Source organism: Protopterus annectens, chromosome 3.part1 (genome assembly GCF_019279795.1).
Source record: "Protopterus annectens isolate FY-2018-M chromosome 3.part1, PAN1.0, whole genome shotgun sequence".
Taxonomy (NCBI): domain Eukaryota; kingdom Metazoa; phylum Chordata; order Ceratodontiformes; family Protopteridae; genus Protopterus; species Protopterus annectens.
In genome coordinates this window covers 1005915957-1005935368 of record NC_056732.1, presented here as the reverse complement: position 1 = coordinate 1005935368, position 19412 = coordinate 1005915957, and the positions used below count along the sequence as shown (strand labels likewise).

At 39.7% G+C, this 19412-nt stretch overlaps 1 protein-coding gene across 2 annotated transcripts in view; it reads right to left on the bottom strand.

Moving 5' to 3' along the window:
* Positions 1-19412, bottom strand: part of ARFGEF1 (ADP ribosylation factor guanine nucleotide exchange factor 1) — a 4299619-nt gene that overhangs the window by 3552950 nt on the left and 727257 nt on the right. For both annotated transcript variants that reach the window (XM_044067163.1, XR_006364243.1), the window contains exon 8: positions 7033-7208. In XM_044067163.1, the coding sequence (XP_043923098.1) occupies positions 7033-7208 (176 nt within the window). The remainder of the gene's footprint in view (positions 1-7032; positions 7209-19412) is intronic.

Below are 19412 nucleotides of genomic sequence, written 5' to 3'. Positions count from 1 at the left end.
TCTTACTGCACCTACTATTTCAAACCCATCTTCATCAGTACCAACAGAAAAAATGTTATGCTTAAAAATATATCCATTGTCACTCATTACTCTCCCTCTCATTAGCTTATGAGCATGTTGCTCTAACGTGTCAGCAGTTTCCCCAAAAATACACAATGTCACCTGGTACTCCTTTTACTTGTTCCAGAAATGCAAGTACTAGCCTCCTTTGCATTTCTGGGTCAGTCATCTCCCTGTCATCTATTCTGCAAATGATTTGAAAAACCAATTTAAAATGCTCTGCCTGTTCTAGCATCCTGTCAGAAACTGTAATATTAAAATACTCTAACAACTTTGTAGTCAAAGTTTGACCTTGAGAAAATGCCAAGAGGATAGCTCTCATTCTAACTTAAAGTCAACTGCTAAACAACACCAAGAATAAGTGCTTCGACACAAATGACACCACATATAGCCAAAAGAATTTTTATTTATCTAGCGCCTCGGCTACAAATAACCTTAAAGGAGTAAAATACACAAATTCAGCAGTCATTTTTATAATACCAGCAGCTTCAGTCAATTAATAATTAAACAATTGTTTGCCTTTTCGGCTTTTTCCAGTTAGGGGTCGCCACAGCGGAACTCTGGTCCGCTAATGATTGGCAGTCGATTTTTATGGTGCCGAGTTGCCAGCCCAACCTTCAGCAAAGGCACTCCCATTCACGCATGTCTTTCGGAGGCCACTCGATTGCGGGGAGGACATGCACACTCCACACAGAAGGCATTCCAACCGAGAATCGAACAGGAGAACCTCTTGCTGTGAGGTAACAACGCTACCGCTGAACTTAAACAATAAAAACATCAATTAAGACTTTTAAAGTGACCATGTCTAATTTCATATAACACTTTTCCAGCAACATTCAGTATTCAATCCCTTCGGCATCAGTGTTCCATATTTTAAAATAAATATAGTTTCCTTTTTCAAAAGATTATATCTATGAACTTCCTTATTATTATTTTTTAAACAAACCTGTTCTAAAATAGTTGCCTTAAGTCCTTCAGGATCTCCATTATGGTAACTTCTGAAATGCTGGGCTAAGGGACTTTCCATCTTACCTGACCTAATGTCTCTCAAATGTTCTAACAGTCTAACTTTAAATATTCTTTTTGTTTGTCCAATATAGAACATATTACACGTGCATTTAACTGCATACACTACCCCTTCTGTTCTACAATTATATTCCCCATTTACACTAAAAGGGATGCCAACTTAGAGTCAAGTCTGCATTTATTAGAAACAATGAAACACTTGGAATAAATACCAAAAAAAAATCTTGCAGTAAATCATTCCATGCACTGGCAACTGTATACAAAAGCCAATCTTCAATTGTCAACATATTGTAAAAAATATCTTTCTTGTCATTCCATTGAGGAATGGTTTGTAACAAATGAGACTGTTGGTAGAGATTAAATGGAGAACCTGTCACTACTTGCACATTTGGAGCGTTAATGTTATCAGAACTAACATATTCTGACACGTGTCTCTGTAAATCTGCATATGCAGCTGTATATTCCTGTAGCTGTTTCTGTAATTCCCCTATCTTAATATGTAATTCTGCTTCCTTTGGCATGGCATTCAAATGTTTCTGTTGTGCATCCTGTAACTCATGTGTTAGAGCTTCTGCAAAGTTCCCACCCATATTTTCCTGTGTATCAACAGCCGCATGTATAGCAATATCAGTCCTAGTCAAAATGTCTAAAACATTTTTGCATACACTTCCTAACCTGTATGGCATGTTTCTTTACCATTTGCAAACGTTTTTCATTAAGCGCTGTCAACTTATCATCCAGCTGTTTGTCTGATAATTCCTTATCTTTGTTAAAAGCATCCCACTATGAGCTGTCTCTACATCCTTTAAGCTTTTAGCGTGATTTAAAATGACTGAAATTCTCTATAAAAGGTAAAAATTGGCATTATTTATTTGTTTATTTTGCATTTGTTGACTGGGCTAGTCTAACTGGAATAAAATCCATTTTCAGTAGAGGCCCGGGGAGAAAAGCTCCAACACAGACAATTTTATACAGTAAAAATAATCACAAGTTCAAAGAAGTATAACAGTAGTAAAATAGCTCTAAACAGTTACAGCCATACACAGACACAATATATAACTGTAATAATTATCACAAATTCAAAGAATTATATCGGTAGTTAAAAAGGGTCTAAACAGATTACAGCCACACAGATTAGATACAGTTGTCACTACAAGCATACCTAGCTCATGATGAGATGATACGCAATGCAATAAATATAAAAACAAAATAGTTGTTTTCAACTGCAAGCAGGATAGAAAAGTATAAACGTTGATTAATTATACAAATGTATCATATGAGACAGTGAAATACAAGATATATAGGAAACAGCAAGAGGATGTAAGTAGGTAGAATATACTCATGTTAGGAGCAAAGAAGACATAGGAAATAGAAGAGAAGACAGTTAGTCAGAGTTAGTACAAGGGCAAAGCCAGTGAGTACTGAGAAATTGTTTTATTTTCAGTTTAAAGAGTCTTATGGAGGACAGAGATAGGAGTTCAGAGGGAAGCCTGTTCCAGTTTTTCCCTACAGAGTTAGAGAACAATGAATCTCCAGCTGAGTTTTTGGATTTGCTGATAGTAATACGTAGCTTATTAGAGGAGCGTAGGTTCTTAAGATTGTTGTAGGGGGTAATGAGAGTAGTCAGTATAGGTGGGGTAGTACAAGCTCTTATGGATAATAGTGAGTTGTTGAAATAGTATCTGGTTATGGAACTCTAGCCATCCTAGTTGTTTTAGGTTGTTGCAGTGATGTGTTCTAAAAGGAGATCCTGTGGCAAATCTAGCAATGCTGTGATAGATAGTAGCAAGTTTGTTTAGGTTGTTTTTTGAGAGATTGGTGTATATGGGTGAAGCATAGAGTAAGGTAGTGATTAAATGAGTTCTAGCTATAGCGATTTTGGTTGAAGGAGTAAGGAAGGGTTTGATTCTGTAAAGGGATCCCAGTTTATTATTTACTGTTTTTATAGTGATGTTAGTATGAGTGTCAAAGTTTAGATTATTATCTATGGTTATTCCAAGAAGTTTGGTGGTTGTGTCAGGAGATATGAGAGTCCCGTTGTTAGATGTAAGAGTGAAGTGAAGAGGGGCAGACCTATGAGTAGGAGTAAAAAGTAGAAGTTTAGTTTTTTTAGGGTTAAGTAGAAGGCAACGGTTTAAAACCATTGTTCAACTGTATTAAATGCATTTTGTGTAAGGGATTGTAGTTTGGTCAGAGTATTAGCTGAGCAAATAATGGTGGAGTCGTCTGCATATTGAATGCAGGTTGCATGTGGAATTGCTAGGTGGAGGTCATTAATGAAAATGGAAAATAACAATGGGCCTAAAATGGAGCCCTGGGGGACACCAAGGGAAATGGGGAGGTAAGAAGATAGGTTGCTTTCCCATAGTACTGCTTGTTGTCTATTCTCTAAGTTGGATTTGAACCATTGTAATGCTAAAGTATCAAGAGAAAGAGATTTAAGTATGTCAATAAGGAGCTGGTGGTTAACCATATCAAAAGCCTTAGATAAATCAATGAAGACAGAAGAGGAAAGGGTATTGTTCTTACGGTTAGAATTTATACAGTCTGTGAAGGAGAGTAGGGCTGTGGTGGTGCTGTGGTTAGGTCTAAACCCATGTTGACAGTTGGCAAGTAAGTTATTATCAATAAGATCGGTGAGTAGCTGCTTATGGACACATTTTTCCATTATTTTTGCCAGTGGAGAGAGTAGGGCTACTGGTCTATAGTTTGAAATGTCAATGGAGTTACCACCTTTATGAAGGGGGATGATGTGTGAGATTTTCCATATAGATGGGATATTTCCTTCGGTTATAGTTCTGTTTATAAGTATGGAAATGGGGAGGGCTACGGCTATGGCACCTTTTTGCAGGTATTCAGCAGGTAGATGGTCAGCAGAGGGGGTAGTAGGTTTCAGTTTTTTTAGAAGAGAGCAAATGAAGGATGTAGGAACAGGTTTACGCTGAAATAATGGAATTGGGTAAGTTGGAGAGGTGGTTAGATTAGGGGAAGTTGGAAATAATTGCTTAGCTAGTGTTTGAATAGTATCTGTAAAGAAAGAATTAAAGGCATTGGCAGTTTGTGTTGGATTACCTTGGTTGGAGCCTTGTGGGATAGGTGTAATAGTTTGACCTGGGTGTGGGAGTTTGTTGATGCTGGACCAAACTTTTTGTGGATTCCTTTGGTTAGTTTGTTGTAGTTGGATATAAAAGTTTTTTTTATCTAGCAGGATAGCTTTTTTAGTAGTATTTCTTAGTTGTCTAAAGGTTTGGTGGTCTGTTAAATTCCTGGTAGTGTGCCATTACAAAATGATGTTTGATTTCATCTGACATTTTTAACTTGTCCTGCATAGTCTTTACTGACAATTGCTTCAACACTGTTTTATAACACTGTAAACAAAAACAAAGATATTGGTTTTCACAGTTAAAACATTCAACATGAGTTTTATACTTTTGTATATACTGATCAAAACAATGAATCCATTTACACATATAAACTTTCTCACTTTTATTTATACCAAACAATGCTTTACTACATTTAACATCACTACATACCACTGATGTAATAATGTCCAAACTTTATCAAGAGTCTGGTTTAAGTCTATGGCCACAGAATGTGTCCATGTAGCACTTATGTCCTTGATGATATCCATGTTATTTCAGAAAGAGGCTTACCATTTTCAGAAATGGCTAACGCGTGATCAGGCTGTAGACCAAAACTGCAAATTGGAAACTCCCTCTCTGTTGAAAATGCTGATGAACGCCTCATGGCAGATGCAAAGATGAGATTTTGGTTTCACCCACTTGGAAGTACCCAATACTGCCGAACTGTTCAATACTCACTGTATGGAGGTTGGTGCCAACAAAATATTAACTAGTGCTTACCTGCTTATCATAGTACTTTTATGAATATTTAAAAGGGTCTGAATTAAGTCTGGTATGCCACTGTTAAACTGAATTACCAGCAGTTTCACAGACTGATACCGTACTACTGTATATTACTATGCTGAAAGATTTATTGAAACAAGCTGACCAAGTATGACTGTCAAGATCATAGCATTTTCTTTATAACACAGATCACTGTCAGATATACTGTACTTCCTCAGCTGACTCAAATTACAAAATGCCCACCAGTCTTCCACAGTTACTGTTATCATGTTTCAAAACTTTGTGATGAAACATTCTTTTTGCTGTATTGAAGCATTCTTTGTCTGCATCCTTATCTCATCCAGAGAAAACCAGTCTTCAGCAGGCAAAAATGTTCTTTAATTGATAGGATAGTCTAACCTTTTCTGCTGTTACTCATTTCCATTTATTCTCTTGAATATCTGTATACATTCAACTGTTTATGATATTTCAACAAGCCTCCATTATTAACACCATTTGCTACAAAACATTCAGAAGTATAATACTTTTTGTTTCACACAAGCACATTCTGTTAAGCTAATCATATTTGCTTATTGGAGATTTTTTTTCTGTACTTGCAGATGCTGTGTTGTAAAAATATCACACTGTTACTAAGAAAGCAGTTTTACCAAAACTCTGTTACTGTGAAGGAAAAACAGTTCTACCAAATTATATATACTTTTCTATCAAATACATGTTATTACTATGAGGGAACCAACTTTACTACTTTATATAATTCTATCAGTGATAATTCAATAAGTTTAAAAAAGGAAAAGGCAAAATGACATACTAAAAATAAGAATGCTTTCTCACAACAAGATATCTATTCAATACTACTAAAATACATTTATAAATGCTATTTTCTAAATCTCACAAGAGCTCCTTCCCATCTCACTTTACTTACTCTGTGCAAATCAACATTAACCATGGAAAACTGACTATAGGAGTATAGGCACCATTTCATGCTCTAAAATTCTTAATGGGGCCAAGCAACTATTACTTCTGCAGAACCAGAACTGCAGTAATTACATACTCCACTTCGAAATGCAAGCGCAACTACTGCTGCAGGGATCTGTACCACTGAAAGAAGTCAAGTGGTAAATGCAACAAGAATAAATATGTGCCATCAACGAACTGCAAAATGAGAAGAAAAATGAACATATCATCCGCCTAGAGTTCATGCTGAAATGTAAACTAGGAAAAGCCACCACAGATATAATTTTTTTTTTCTTTGAAACCATTGCCTGTGGATGCATCAGGTATACTGGCAGAGGTCAGGGAGGAGGAGCAACATTTAACAACATTTTTTAATCTTCTTTTCCAATATAACTTTCTGTTATACATTATGAAACATACAGATTACATACTGAACTACACATATAACCTAGTCTGCAGTATGTATTTATGTTTAAAACTATTATTAATAAACAATATTACTTTCAAGTGCACTCATTTCAGGAACTATGGGTGCCATCAGATTATTGCTGAGTGTGCCTTTCCTGGCTATACATCAAATCAGACTTTCTGCAAAGCATGTTTATGTACATGTCAATGTGTTAAAGTCTTTTTCAGTGTCTGCAAATGGAAAGGAATCTGACGCTCCTAACCCCCCTTGATTAAAACACAAATTCATACATTTTTAAAAACAAACAAATGTAGGCTGAAATATTAATTTTCTACAACATTAGCAGGTGAATTTTGTTTTCAATTTCATCTTGAATACAGCTCTGAGATGCTTGTTCTATCCTGATGGTATGAAGTATAAGATCATGCAGTCTTTCAATACTATTCTATAGCAATTTGGCAAACACAGTACTTAGAGAGTCAATATAAATAAAAATTATGAAACTATACAATTTAAATAAAGTCTAAATTACTTTCTCACAAACACTTTAAACCAAAAGAAGTATAAAAGTACCAATATCAGAAATAAAGACTAATTTGTACACTGGCACGTTCACACCCAGCCTTCTAAATGTATTACAATTTCCAGGAGAGTGTCAACCAATGAAATGACAAACAGAAATGAAAGCAAAACAGACCACGTTATATTAAATAATACCTGAGTGTCACTGGAAGATACTGAAACTCTGTCATCTGGAAGTGATGGTGTATATGCCATTGAAACTGGAGTCCCAGGGATTCCATTAGCTTGAATGTTTTCATAGTCACTCACATCTTCTAATGTTCCAGTAGTACTATCAGCACTTCCTCTTCCACCAAAATGCATTTCTGACTCTTGGGAAGGGGAGAAGAAGACAGTTTGATTCAAGTAGTATCATACTTGATAAATCATAATCACACACACACAGTCTTCCACTTGTCCTGCTACATTAAGTTCAACATGTTCTGCAATCCATTAATATTTGTACAAAATGTATTTTTTAAGGCCTTTAGGGCTTGGGATAAAAATATACTGAATGGCTGTTCAAGGAGACTTCAATAAAGCCCTTAAAATCAGGAGAACAATGCACATACATGTTTGTTATAAAGGACATTGCTCTGGAATGCAGCGAAACAATCTAGACAGTGTAAATAACATGCCTTACTATATTGCAACTACGGCCAAAAAGTGCATGTCGCAACAGCATATCCGATTCTACTTCATTCATATTGTGCTGAGAAGTTTAAACAGTGCTCTGCTCACAACTTAGAAAGAAAACATTTTTAATTTCATTTACTGACTGTGGAATTCTTTTTTGTTTGTTTTACATAGTTTTGAAATAAAAAAAATTAACAAATAGTAAACTTTGTAACCGTTTGCTGAACAAACAACATGGCTTAATACACTCCATGGGAAGGACTACAAATAAATATGGAACAGGAACATCTGTGTTATTTAGTATGAATTTTATATGGCTAAAATACCAGAACTAATTACTAACTGATTTTGCAGTACTGTTTTCAAAAGCTTTATTACACAGAGGGATACAGGAGTATCATTATCAGGCAAACTAGTGAACTCTTCTTTTTTCTTCTAATACCTTTATTGAATTATCACTCAAGACACAGTCAAACATATAATTTATATAAAAGAAAACAAACTATATTAATATATTTCCAGTTGCAAACATTACACATCACATATATTATTTTGTATACTTATCATCAATCCAATATTACATAAATTGATCAATTCCTGTCCTCCCTTAAACCTTAATTCCTGTCTTCCCTTAAACCTTAATCCTCCTCTAAAGCATTATTCTGCATGTATTGTTCCTGCAGCTTCCATTTCTTTGTCTATGTAATTTCTTCCTACCCTTTCCTAAAGACTCTGTTTCTAGTTCTTTTATCTGTTACAAAATGTAATACTTCAAAAACGGTTGGTTTAGACTTTAATTTCCATTTTTTAGTACCTGTTTTTTTTTTGGCAGCCACCACAATTAAACCTAATAAGGCCTTACTACCTCTAAGCTATTCAGATTCTGTACACCACATCAAAAAAGTACTTAGTTAAACCCATTTGCTCACCCAACATTTCTGACAGACTCTACAGAATTTTTGAAGTATATATGTGACTAGTTGCATCTTTTTTCCCCATCATACCTCCAACATTTGCCATCTACCCGAGGAAAAACTCTCTGGAGTCTGCTAGGGGAATAAATTACCTATGTGAACACTTCCAAGTAAAAATCCTAAACTGTCTAAACTTTGTTGCATATCTGGGAGCCATAAATTTGTTTTCCATACTTTCATTGTGAATTGCTTATCCACTCTCTCTTTTCAGTCTTTTCTTATCTCCTCTGATGGATTCCTATAGTTATCTTCCAATAGTTTATATGATATAATTATCCCTTTTTTAAAAGCAGCTTCTGTTCCAGATTCAACTACAAAATCTAACACAGCAGGTCTTTCACCTAGGATTTCCCTATTCCTCTATATTTGCCTATACTCTGGTATCAATCAGTCTCTAGTCTGCTGTCCAAATGTATTCTTGGTTTCTTTCCATTCTATTACCTTTTGTTCTCTAGTCATCTTCTCCCAATACCATGGCTCCTTTTCTAGTCTTCTTCAGTAAATTTCAGCCCCCTCTTGCCTACTTTCTGTACCCCTAATTGGCAAAATCTAATTTCTCCATTTTTGTGTTACGGCTAATTTATGCATATAATATTGTTTTTTGTCTTTTAATTTCTCCAAGTCTTCTGGGTTTCTAATACCATGATGGGAATGGGCCCCATTCCTAAGTCAAAGCATGATTAAAGTTCATGAAGTTAGTTTTGTTTCAATCTTTGACGTTAGCCAAAAGTGCTCTTCCCAATACCTACAATGTGCCCAGTAATGACTCCTCCTCCAAATCGTAATGCGTTACATGTACTGGTAACATACCCAAATATGATTTTTATAAGACCTGTTGCCCCAACTACTACTGAAACATCTTCCACATTGCTCTCGTTTTCACCTGCAAATCCTGACATTTTATGACTTTATGTAGTCACTGGGTGTAGCAATTTCAATGATCAATGCTACTTTTGTCTTCTTTTCATGGGCCACTATATCTGGTTTACTTGCATCTGTCTTTTGAACCGTTGGTAATGGGTGATCCTATCTGATGTAGACTTCATCATTTTCTACAATGCTTTGTGGTTCATATTTCCAGTGTTTTTCAGCCACTTCAATACAATAATGTTTGCACAATCCCCAGAGCAACCATCTTGCCACATTATTATGCCTTTCAGTATACAGTCCTGCCATTAGTAAGTCACAACCAGCAATCCAGCAACAAGGTGTGCAACTGTTTCCAATTCTGTTTTACAAAACTTAAATTTGTCTGTTTCTCCCACATGTTCAATGAACTTTGTAAACAAACATGTGCATAGCCCACTATCTTGGGCTGCCAATATTAACCTTTCATCTTTTGGTTTGAATTTGCCTCTCCTTAACCATTCCAGCATTCAATCCTGATCAACATTAGGTTCTAGCGGGAGATTTCTATACTTGCAACTATATTTATGCATTTTACACATTTCTTGCCTTCCCATCTGATCCTTTACCTTATATTCTTCATTTTGTTTTGTTTTTTTGGCACATTCAGATGCTGCCTGATTTTTACCTACTTCTGGTTTGATTTCTATTCCTGCTTGACTCTAACATGCTTCTACTAGACTAAGCAGGGAAGTCATCTTAGATTTATTCTCATGTTTCAAAACTTCATGAAATCAATTTTGACGAGGGCCATACCTCCTTCAGAAGAGGGAATATATAATCTTGGTATGCACTGATTTTTATAAATCATTGGATGAGCATTATTATTTATTTATTTTACATTTGTTTACTGGGATAGTCCGACTGGATACATGTCCATTTTCAGCGGAGGCCCAGGGAGAAAAGCTCCACATACACAAACTTACATAGATTACACAGAAGTTAGAAAATAATTATAAAAACAAAGTGATTATATACAATGGGTTAGTAGTGTTCCCTAGTAGGGACTCACAATTCTCATGGACAGACAATTAAAAGTAAGAGGCATCAGACTGGAAGCAGAGCTTGGTGATGTAGTTACAAGTTATGATAATTGCAAAATATGCTTTTAGTTTATAACTTAATCAGGGTTGGTACATGGGTATAGCCAATTCACTTTGAGATACTGTTTGAGGTTTTTTTTTAAGAGACTTTTGGAGGATTGTAGGGTTATATAGTTTGGCAACGAATTCCAGGTTTTGCCAATGAAGTTGGCAAACAAAGATTCACCAGCAGAGTTATTAGCTTTGTGGGATTGGACCAGTAGTCTATCGACTGACCGTAGGGATCTTAGGTTGCTATATGGCTTAATAATATTTTTAAGTGAGGGGATATCCTCAGGGTGGTACAAAACTTTGTGCGCTACTAAGAGTTGATTGAATTGAATTAAGCTGGGCAGTTCTAGCCACTCTAGTTGTTTAAGGTTCTGGCAGTGGTGGGTTCTATAGGTGGAGCCAGTGGCGAATCTGGCAATATGATTGTAGTTATTGGACAGCTTACCTAGTTCGGATTTGTTGAGGTTTGAGAGTACAGGCGAGGCATATAAAAGAGTAGAGAGTAGGTGTGATCGGGCGATTGCAGTCCTAGCCAGTGGGGTTAAAAATGTCTTGTTTCTATACAGTGATCCAAGCTTCTTATTGATGGTCTGTATGGTTTTGTTGACCTGTAGGTCAAATTTGAGATTATTGTCTATGATAACCCCTAGCAGTTTGGTGTGATTATCTGGGGAAATAGTGATATCATTGTTAGATGTGACAGAGAATGAAAGTGTGGTGGATATACTAGTGGGAGAGAAGAGTACAAGTTTAGTTTTATTGGGATTCAGAAGTAGGCATTGGTTGGTGAGCCAGTTCTCGATAGTGTTAAATGTATTTTGAGTTAAGATTTGCAAGTCGGATGGGAAGGTGGCTGAGCAGATTAGAGTGGAATCATCTGCATATTGAATGCAGGTGGCTTTAGGGATAGCAGTGTAGAGGCTGTTGATAAAAATAGAGAAGAGTAGTGGACCTAGTATGAACCCTTGAGGGACACCAAGTGTGAGAGGTAACTGGCTGGAGAGTTTGCCTTGCCATAGTACCGTCTGCTGTCTACCAGTCAGGTAGGACTGGAACCACTGGATAGCACGCTTCTCGAGGGAAATAGATTTTAGTGAAAGAATGAGAAGTTCATGGTTGACCATGTCAAAGGCTTTTGACAGGTCAAGAAAGAGAGAAGAGGTTAATCTATTGCCATTCCTGTTTTGGTTTATGGCAGTAGTAAAGGAAAGGAGGGCTGAGGTGGTGCTGTGGTATGACCTGAAACCGTGCTGGGAGTCAGATAGTAAGTTATTCTGTGAAAGGTATTGCATTAGTTGCTTGTGTACACATTTCTCCATTATTTTGGCTAGTGGGGAAAGAATGGCAATGGGTCTATAGTTGGATATGTCTGAGGAGCTACCACCTTTAGGGAGTGAAATGACATGAAATATTTTCCAGAGTGAGGGGATTTTTGGATAAGGTTCTGCTGATGAGGATAGATATGGGATATGCAATGGCATCTGCAGCTATTTGTAGGTACTCTACAGGGAGGAGGTCAGCAGCTAGGGTGGTAGGTTTTAGTTTTTTTAGAAGTGTTTTGATAAAACTAGTGGATATTGGTTGGAAGCTAAATTCCGGGTGATTATTAGGTAGATTAGGCATGTGGTTTAAGTTAGAGGGGGTTAGTTGATTTGCTAGGGATTGGATTGTTTCAGTGAAAAAGTTATTAAAGGCGCTAGCTATGGTCTCTGGGGAACTATGGGTATAGTTAGCCGGGGTTGGGGTGGTAGAGTGACCTGGACAAAGTAGTTGATTTAAGCCTTCCCAGAACTTTTGAGGGTTGTTGTAGTGTTTTTGTAGGAGATTTTTGTAGAAGCTTTTTTTTATCCAGTAAAACAGATTTTTTTGTATCATTCCTGAGTTGACGATATTTTAGATGGTCAAGTGGGGCTTTGGTTGTTCTCCAGCTGGCCCAGGCTCTGTTTCTAGTTTTCATTTTAGCTTTGGTATCTTTTGTGAGCCATGATGCTGTATTTGATCTAGTTTTTATTGTACGTGCTGGAGCATGGGAATCAAGGATATTTAGGAATTTAGTGTTAAAATGATCTATGGCCTCCTCTAATGTTAGATTTTTTTAGTTTTGACCAGTCAACTGCTTTTAATTCATTTTGGAATATAGCAGCATCAAAGTTTTTCCTGTTTCTAAATGTTTTATATTTGGGCTGGTGAGGGTTTCCTGCCTTATGTTTTATGATATAGGTTAGACAATGGTCGCTGAGGTCATCAGGGAGAGTACCAACTGTGTACAGTTGGGGGTTGGTTATTAACTAGGATCCAGTCTAGGATACTTTCCTTGTTGGTTGGTTTGTTTATCCTAGTGGGAGAGGTTATGGTCTGTTTAAACCCAGATAGGTTTATATGAGTGGGGGGGGGGGGGGGTTGGAGGAGCAGGGGTGCCAGTCTGTGTTAAAATCACCAAGAACTATGATTTCTTGGGGATAGGTAGTGGATAACCAGTAAAGGAGATCTTCTAGGGTATTTAGGTTGTTGCCTGGTGGAATGTATGCACAGACTATGTTCAAGTGTTTGTTTTAGTTAATCTGTAGCTTGGTTATGAGGAGTTCCACGTTATTGAATTGGGGAGGTTGAATGGTGTCTCTATTAACGGTTCGAGTATTTTTGTAAAGGACTGCTATCCCACTCCTTTCCTTGTAGCAAGGTCTAACCGGTGAATATTGCATCCTGGAGGTAGTATCTCATTGTCAGTAGTACTGTGTTTTAGCCAGGTTTCCGTAAGACACAATGTCTGGGGGGTGGGTTGGGAATCTTATTGTTAATACTTCTAATATTTAGGTGAAATGCTAGGAGGGAACTAGTGGGAGTATTCATGGGTAGCTTGACTGTGGAGGTTGTGGTAGGGGAGTGGAGGTTATTGGGTGTGGGTGGGCCAGGGTTGGGATGAATGTCTCCATGTGTTATAAGGTTATAGTGACAGGATATTCTGAGCTTTAGGAGTTTGTTTATAAGCTTTATATAGTCTTTGTCTTTAGGGTTATGCTTTGTGGCTGTACAGGGGTGGTATTTTATAGAGGGTGGTATATTCGGTGTGCTGGGGAAGGTAAAGTGTTTGGTGTTATGTGTGAAGTCGTGGGTGTCTGTTTGACCATTTGGGTAGTGAATACCATGGTCAAGTGTTTGTTCGTAGGCAGTGAGATGGTAAAATAGAAACAATATAGACATTTGGGTAATTAGTATTTTTTTTTTGCTTGTTTGCATTTTGATAGGGGGCGGGCCAAATTTGAAGGCTGACTGTGCTAACAGGGTGTGGAAGAATGAAAGAGAAGGAAAAGGGTTAAGGTGGCAGTGTTGCTCAATGATGATTGAGGTGCTGACTGGTACTTAGCAGGAGGGGAGTGGCAAGGGAGTGGCAAAGTCTGGTTTAAATTTAGCACTAGTGGGGGCGGGTGAGATTTGGGGGCAGGAAGGGAAGCGGAGCGAGCCGAGCGCAGCGAGGGCGAGTGGAGCGGGGCTAACACTGACTCTGAAAGTTACTTTGGGCTTTTGGTTTGGTTTGTATGATTGTATGTAAGCAATGTTTTTGGATGTACTTTAAGTTGTTTTATTCTTTTTTTAATTTTACACCAATTTTCAGGCTAATTTTAATTGGATACTAGGGGTAAACTAGCAAATGTAGTCAATAAGGTTGGAGCAAAATTACTTTACCAAATTAAAAAGTAAATGCTTGGGACTGGAACACTGAGTGTAAGGCTGATTCAAAATAGTATAGCCCAATCTAAACCTGACTAATCCTTCACCTCCTCTGCGCTTTCCTACTACTCTGCACTTTCCTACTGCTTTACTTTCCCTCTCTCTTACTGTATTCTGCTTCAGTCTACCTCCTTTTAGAGTATTCTGTTTCATCTTACCTCTAAGCTAATCTGTCACTACTTTCCCTTCTCTTTTCTTATATTGCTTCCCTTCCTCCTCTCCTATTTTATTGCTTCTCTTTCTCCTTCTGTTACTAAGATTAGTTCTTTATAACATTATTAATCAATTTTGCTCTCTGTTTTGTGCCTTGTTCTTGATGTTATTTCAACTACTTAATGTTATTTTTATAAATATGATCCTCTCTTTGTATATATCTGTTATTGCTACTATATTTTTTATTTGTCTATTCATCTATGATGATTTTGTCCATTTGCTTGTCTATTGTAACATTTTGTGTTCAATTTTATGTGGAGCTTTTCTCCCCGGGCCTCTACTGAAAATGGAAATGTATCCAGCTAGACTAGCCCGGTCAACAAATGTAAAATAAAATAATAAATAAATAAAAATAAATCTAGTGGCAATTGGCTAGATCCCTTCACTGTTGGTGTGCATACACCATTAAGCCTCAACAGTTTACAAAAACTAAATTGTAGTTCACCTACTACAATTGAAAAGCTGGAGGGAGTCAGGTTCTTGCTTCCCAGAGGTTTTACTTAGTTAAGATAGCCAGCTTCAGTGGAGAAGGTAGAAATTGCTTTATGCAGTGAATCCCAGATGGGGGGGGGGGGGTCACACAGGAAAGAAACCCGTGTAAACTGCTGTGTAGGCACAACGAACAGAGAGGTAGGGAAGGTACAACAGCTACAGGATGAAAATTAGGCATAAGGCATCCTTCTTAATTTCCTGTTTAATCTATTGAACACCTTTTGTTCAAGTCAATCACTCCAAAAAAAAGAAGTTATTTACTTACCATAACGTTTCATCTGAGTAGTTAGACTTCATTTTTCATCAACCTGTGGGCTTCGGATCTGGACTGGATCCGAGACAGCAGTTTCACCAGCATCAGATCTGAGCTCCAAGCTCCTCCTCCTACCCATAATACCACTGCATCTCCTTCCTTCCCTCAGATCGAGTTTGTCACCCAACAAATAAGCCCGATCGACAATACCTGACCCACAAGTAAAAGCAAGAGGGCCGCAAGGGTACTATCTCTGGGTTACTCAGGTGGAAGAACCCAATAACAAGGCCACAGGGAAGGAGGGAGAGATGGCTGATGACAAATGAAGTCTAACTGCTCAGATCAAATGTTATGGTAAGTACATAACTTCTTTATCTCAAGCACTTAACTTCATTTGGTCATCAATCTGTTGGACAGAGTCCCCAGCTACCATAACCTTGGGAGGCCCTCATGGAAGGATGTTCCAGAGCACCATGGAGCCAAAGGATGCTCTCCCTCCAGAAACCATATCCAATTTATAATGAGAAATGAAAGTGTGAGATGAGGACCAAGTAGCCACTGAATAAATATCGTCCAAGGATACTCTAGACCAAAAAGCAGCTGACGTAGCCATGGACCTGGTAGAATGAGCATGAACCCTCCCTGGAATACGCATACCTTTATCTTTGTAAAAATGCAGAATGCAAAGGGTAATACACTTGGCAATTGTCACCTTGAAACTGGTTTGCCTAGAAAAGGTCTAGCGAAGGACACAAACAATTGGTCAGACTTGCGAAAGTGCTTAGTCCTGCATACTTAGATACGTAGAAATGTAACTGCCTATGTACATCTAACAAATGTAGTTTATATTCCCCCTTGTTCTGAAAATTTGGAAAAAAACAGGCAGATTGACTGACTGATATTTGACTCTGAAGCCACTTTAGGCAAAAAGGAAGGATTAGTCCGAAGTGAGACCCTGTCTTCATGAAAAACCATATAAGGGGGTTTAACAGATAATGCTTGGAGTTCTGACACTCTCCTCACCGAGGTGATAGCCACTAGGAAAGCTGTTTTCCAAGACAAAAATTTAAAGTCCACAGAGGCAGCCGGCTCAAAGGGTGGAGCAACTAACACCTGTAAAACTAAGGTAAGATCCCAAGGAGGAGTGGGGTCCTTCACTGGCGGCCGTAAAAGAAAAGTCCCTTTAATGAAGGTTTTGCAAAGTCTGGAAGAAGCCAAAGACTCCATGTTTTCGCCTACATGGAAATTAGAAATGGCAGCCAGTTGAACTTTCACCATAGAAGAGCTGCCGCCCTGCTGGAAAAGGTGTACTAAAAATTCAAGAACCTCTGACACTGGAGCTGCAAAAGGATCTAGATCCCTCTGATATGCCCATATCAAAAAACGCTTCCATTTACTACGGTAAACTCTTCTGGTAGATGACTTATGGGCTGCCACCAAAATAAACTTAACAGGGGAAGAAAGTCCGGGAGTCCTGGCAATCAGTGGAACCAGTGCAGCCAAGCCATGAGCTTCAGACTGGCCAGGTCTGGAAGAGGAATCCCTGATGGGTGCAAAATAAGATCCGGAATCGGATCCAAGATCCAAGGAGGAGCTACTAGATGAGACCACAGACAGGGAAACCAGATCTGGCGAGGCCAGAATAGGGCAATGAGGAAAACTCTGCTCCCCAACCGACGAGCCTTCTGTAAAAACTTTGTCATGAGAAGTAATGGAGAATATGCATAAAGAAGACTGGGAGGCCAAGCATGGACCACAGCATCTCTAGGAGATTCTCCCTGTGGGGGGATCAAAGTGAAGAACTCACTGCACTTCATGTTGGAAGGGGATGTGAAGAGATCGCAGCAAGGCTGACCCCACTCGAGGATGATTTGCTCCGCTACACAAGGATTCAGAGACCACTCATAAGGCATTAGGATAGTTCTGCTCAATTTGTCCGCTAGTATGTTGGACCAACCCAGAATGTGAGTTGCTATCAGAAAATGGTTGATGGAGATCACCCATTCCCACACTCTCATGGCCTCTTGACAAAGGGGATAGGATCTGATTCTTCCCTGTTTGTTGATGTACCAGATCACTGACATGTTGTCTGTCTGAATCGGCAATACTTCCCAGAGGAAGAAAGGCATGAAGGGCCTGCAACGCTAATAAGACCACCCTCATCTCCAGAACACTGATAAGCAGATTGGTCTCGTTTAGGGACCATGTGCCTTGGACTGTCCTGCCCGAGCAATACCCCCACCCACCCTAGTCAGGAGGCATCTGTGGTCACCGTGGCTTGGGGAGGAGCAACAACAAAGGACCGTCCCTCTACTATCTCCAGAGAGTGGAGCCACCAGAGGAGGGACATCTTGAATGCCTCACTTATGCAAATCAGATGAGTCAAAGGCCGATCCAATAAGAACCACTGGACCGCCAACATCCACTGCAGAACCCTCATGTGAAGACGAGCACAAGGAAGAAGAGTGATAGTGACTGCCATGGATCCTAGGGCACTTAACAACATTGCGGCTGGGGGAAAGGGATACTGAAGAATCGCGAGGACATGAAGAGGAAGGCTCCGAACACGCTCTGGAGTCAGAAAGACTTTGGATTGCAATGTGTCTATTCTTGCCCCAATGTAGTCCAGGACCTGAACCGTTTCTAGAGAGAACTTGGCTATATTTATAGTGATACCCAGCAAGTCTGACAACTTCCGGAAATAGTCCCTGGCTTGACAAAGTAGATGCCTGGTGGGAGCGGTAAGGAGCCACTCATCCAGGTACGGATAGACCTGTATGCCCTGAAGCCTCAGGTGAGCCGCTACTGCTGCCATGACCTTGGTGAACACCCTGGGGGCTGTGATGAGACCGAAGGGTAGGGCTCGGAATTGGTAGTGATTGGCCCCTAGCCGAAAGCGGAGAAACCTCCTGGAGCGTCTGTGCATCTTTATGGTAGTATGCATCCTGGAGGTCTATAAAGCACATCCAGTCGTTTTCCTGCAGGTAAGGCAGGCTGGATTGTAAAGTGACCATCTGGAACTTTTCTTTGGCAACTGACAGGTTCAGAGTGAAAAGGTCAAGAATCGGCCTGGAGTCCCCAGTCTTTTTTGGCACCAAAAAGAACCTGGAATAGATACCTGATCCAGAGTGATCTGGGGGGACAGACGGGATGGCCCATTTGCTTAGCAGCTTTTCGACTTCGATGGCTGCTCCCTTTGCACAGCTGGAACATCCGTGAGGTGCTTTAGGGGAGAGGGACTTGTCACAAAGGGAACTGTGTAACACCTGGATGTTATTTGGAGCACCCAACGGTCTGTTGACACAGACTCCCATGCCATCAGGTGCATAGATAAATGGCCCCCCGACTGCTTCCAGAGCAGAGCAGTCGGGTCACCCCTCAGGACTGCTGTGCAGGTCTGTCCAAGAACAGTTCTTGAGACCCAAAGTTCTTCGGACCCCCCCCCCGCCTCTGAGCCAGCGGCTGTCTTGTCCCCCTCTGCCTCTAGGGGAAAAGGAGTCCTGAGTGTCCTGGAAATACAGAGACTTCCTGAACCACATCTTCTTTTGTCACTGCTGATACCTGGAGAAGGATCTTTGGGGGTTATAGAAGCGGATCCCGATGGCAGACAGTGTCTTCCCATCCTTCTCACTCTGGACTAGTGTGTCAAGGACAGTCTTCCCAAACATGGAAGAGCCGTCACAGAGAGCATTCGCAAAAGATGCCTTGAAGGGTTCCGCAAAATTACATAGCCTGAGCCAGGCGTGTCGCATCATAGCAATACCAGAACCAGCCGCCCGTGCTGCTCCTTCAGTGGCATGAGAGAGGAGTCGCATGGACGTGTTGGTAACCGCTTTCAGAGTGGCCATTCACGTAGAGAATGTGCATTTACCCTCTGGCAACAAGGACTCCAGAGGAGACGCAGTGAACTCTTTGATCAGGTCATGCTGCAGTCTGGTAACATGGGCCATATAGTTCAGCGCCCTTGTACAAAAGGTGGCTGAAGCATAAGTCTGGTTTCCCAACCTGTCCATCATCCTGGACTCTGTCTGAGGGATGGACAGTGGAACTCTCCTGAGCCAGTCCCTTCTTCGTGGCAGCCGTTACCACCATGGCATACACAGGGAACCCTTTATTCCAGCTTGGTCTATCTACCGAGGGGGCTCAAGATTTTATCTGGATGTTTTGGGATTGGCTCCAAGGCATCTGGTTCTTTCCATGCCCTGGTGGTAATGAGGTCCACCAAAGGATCTGCGGGGA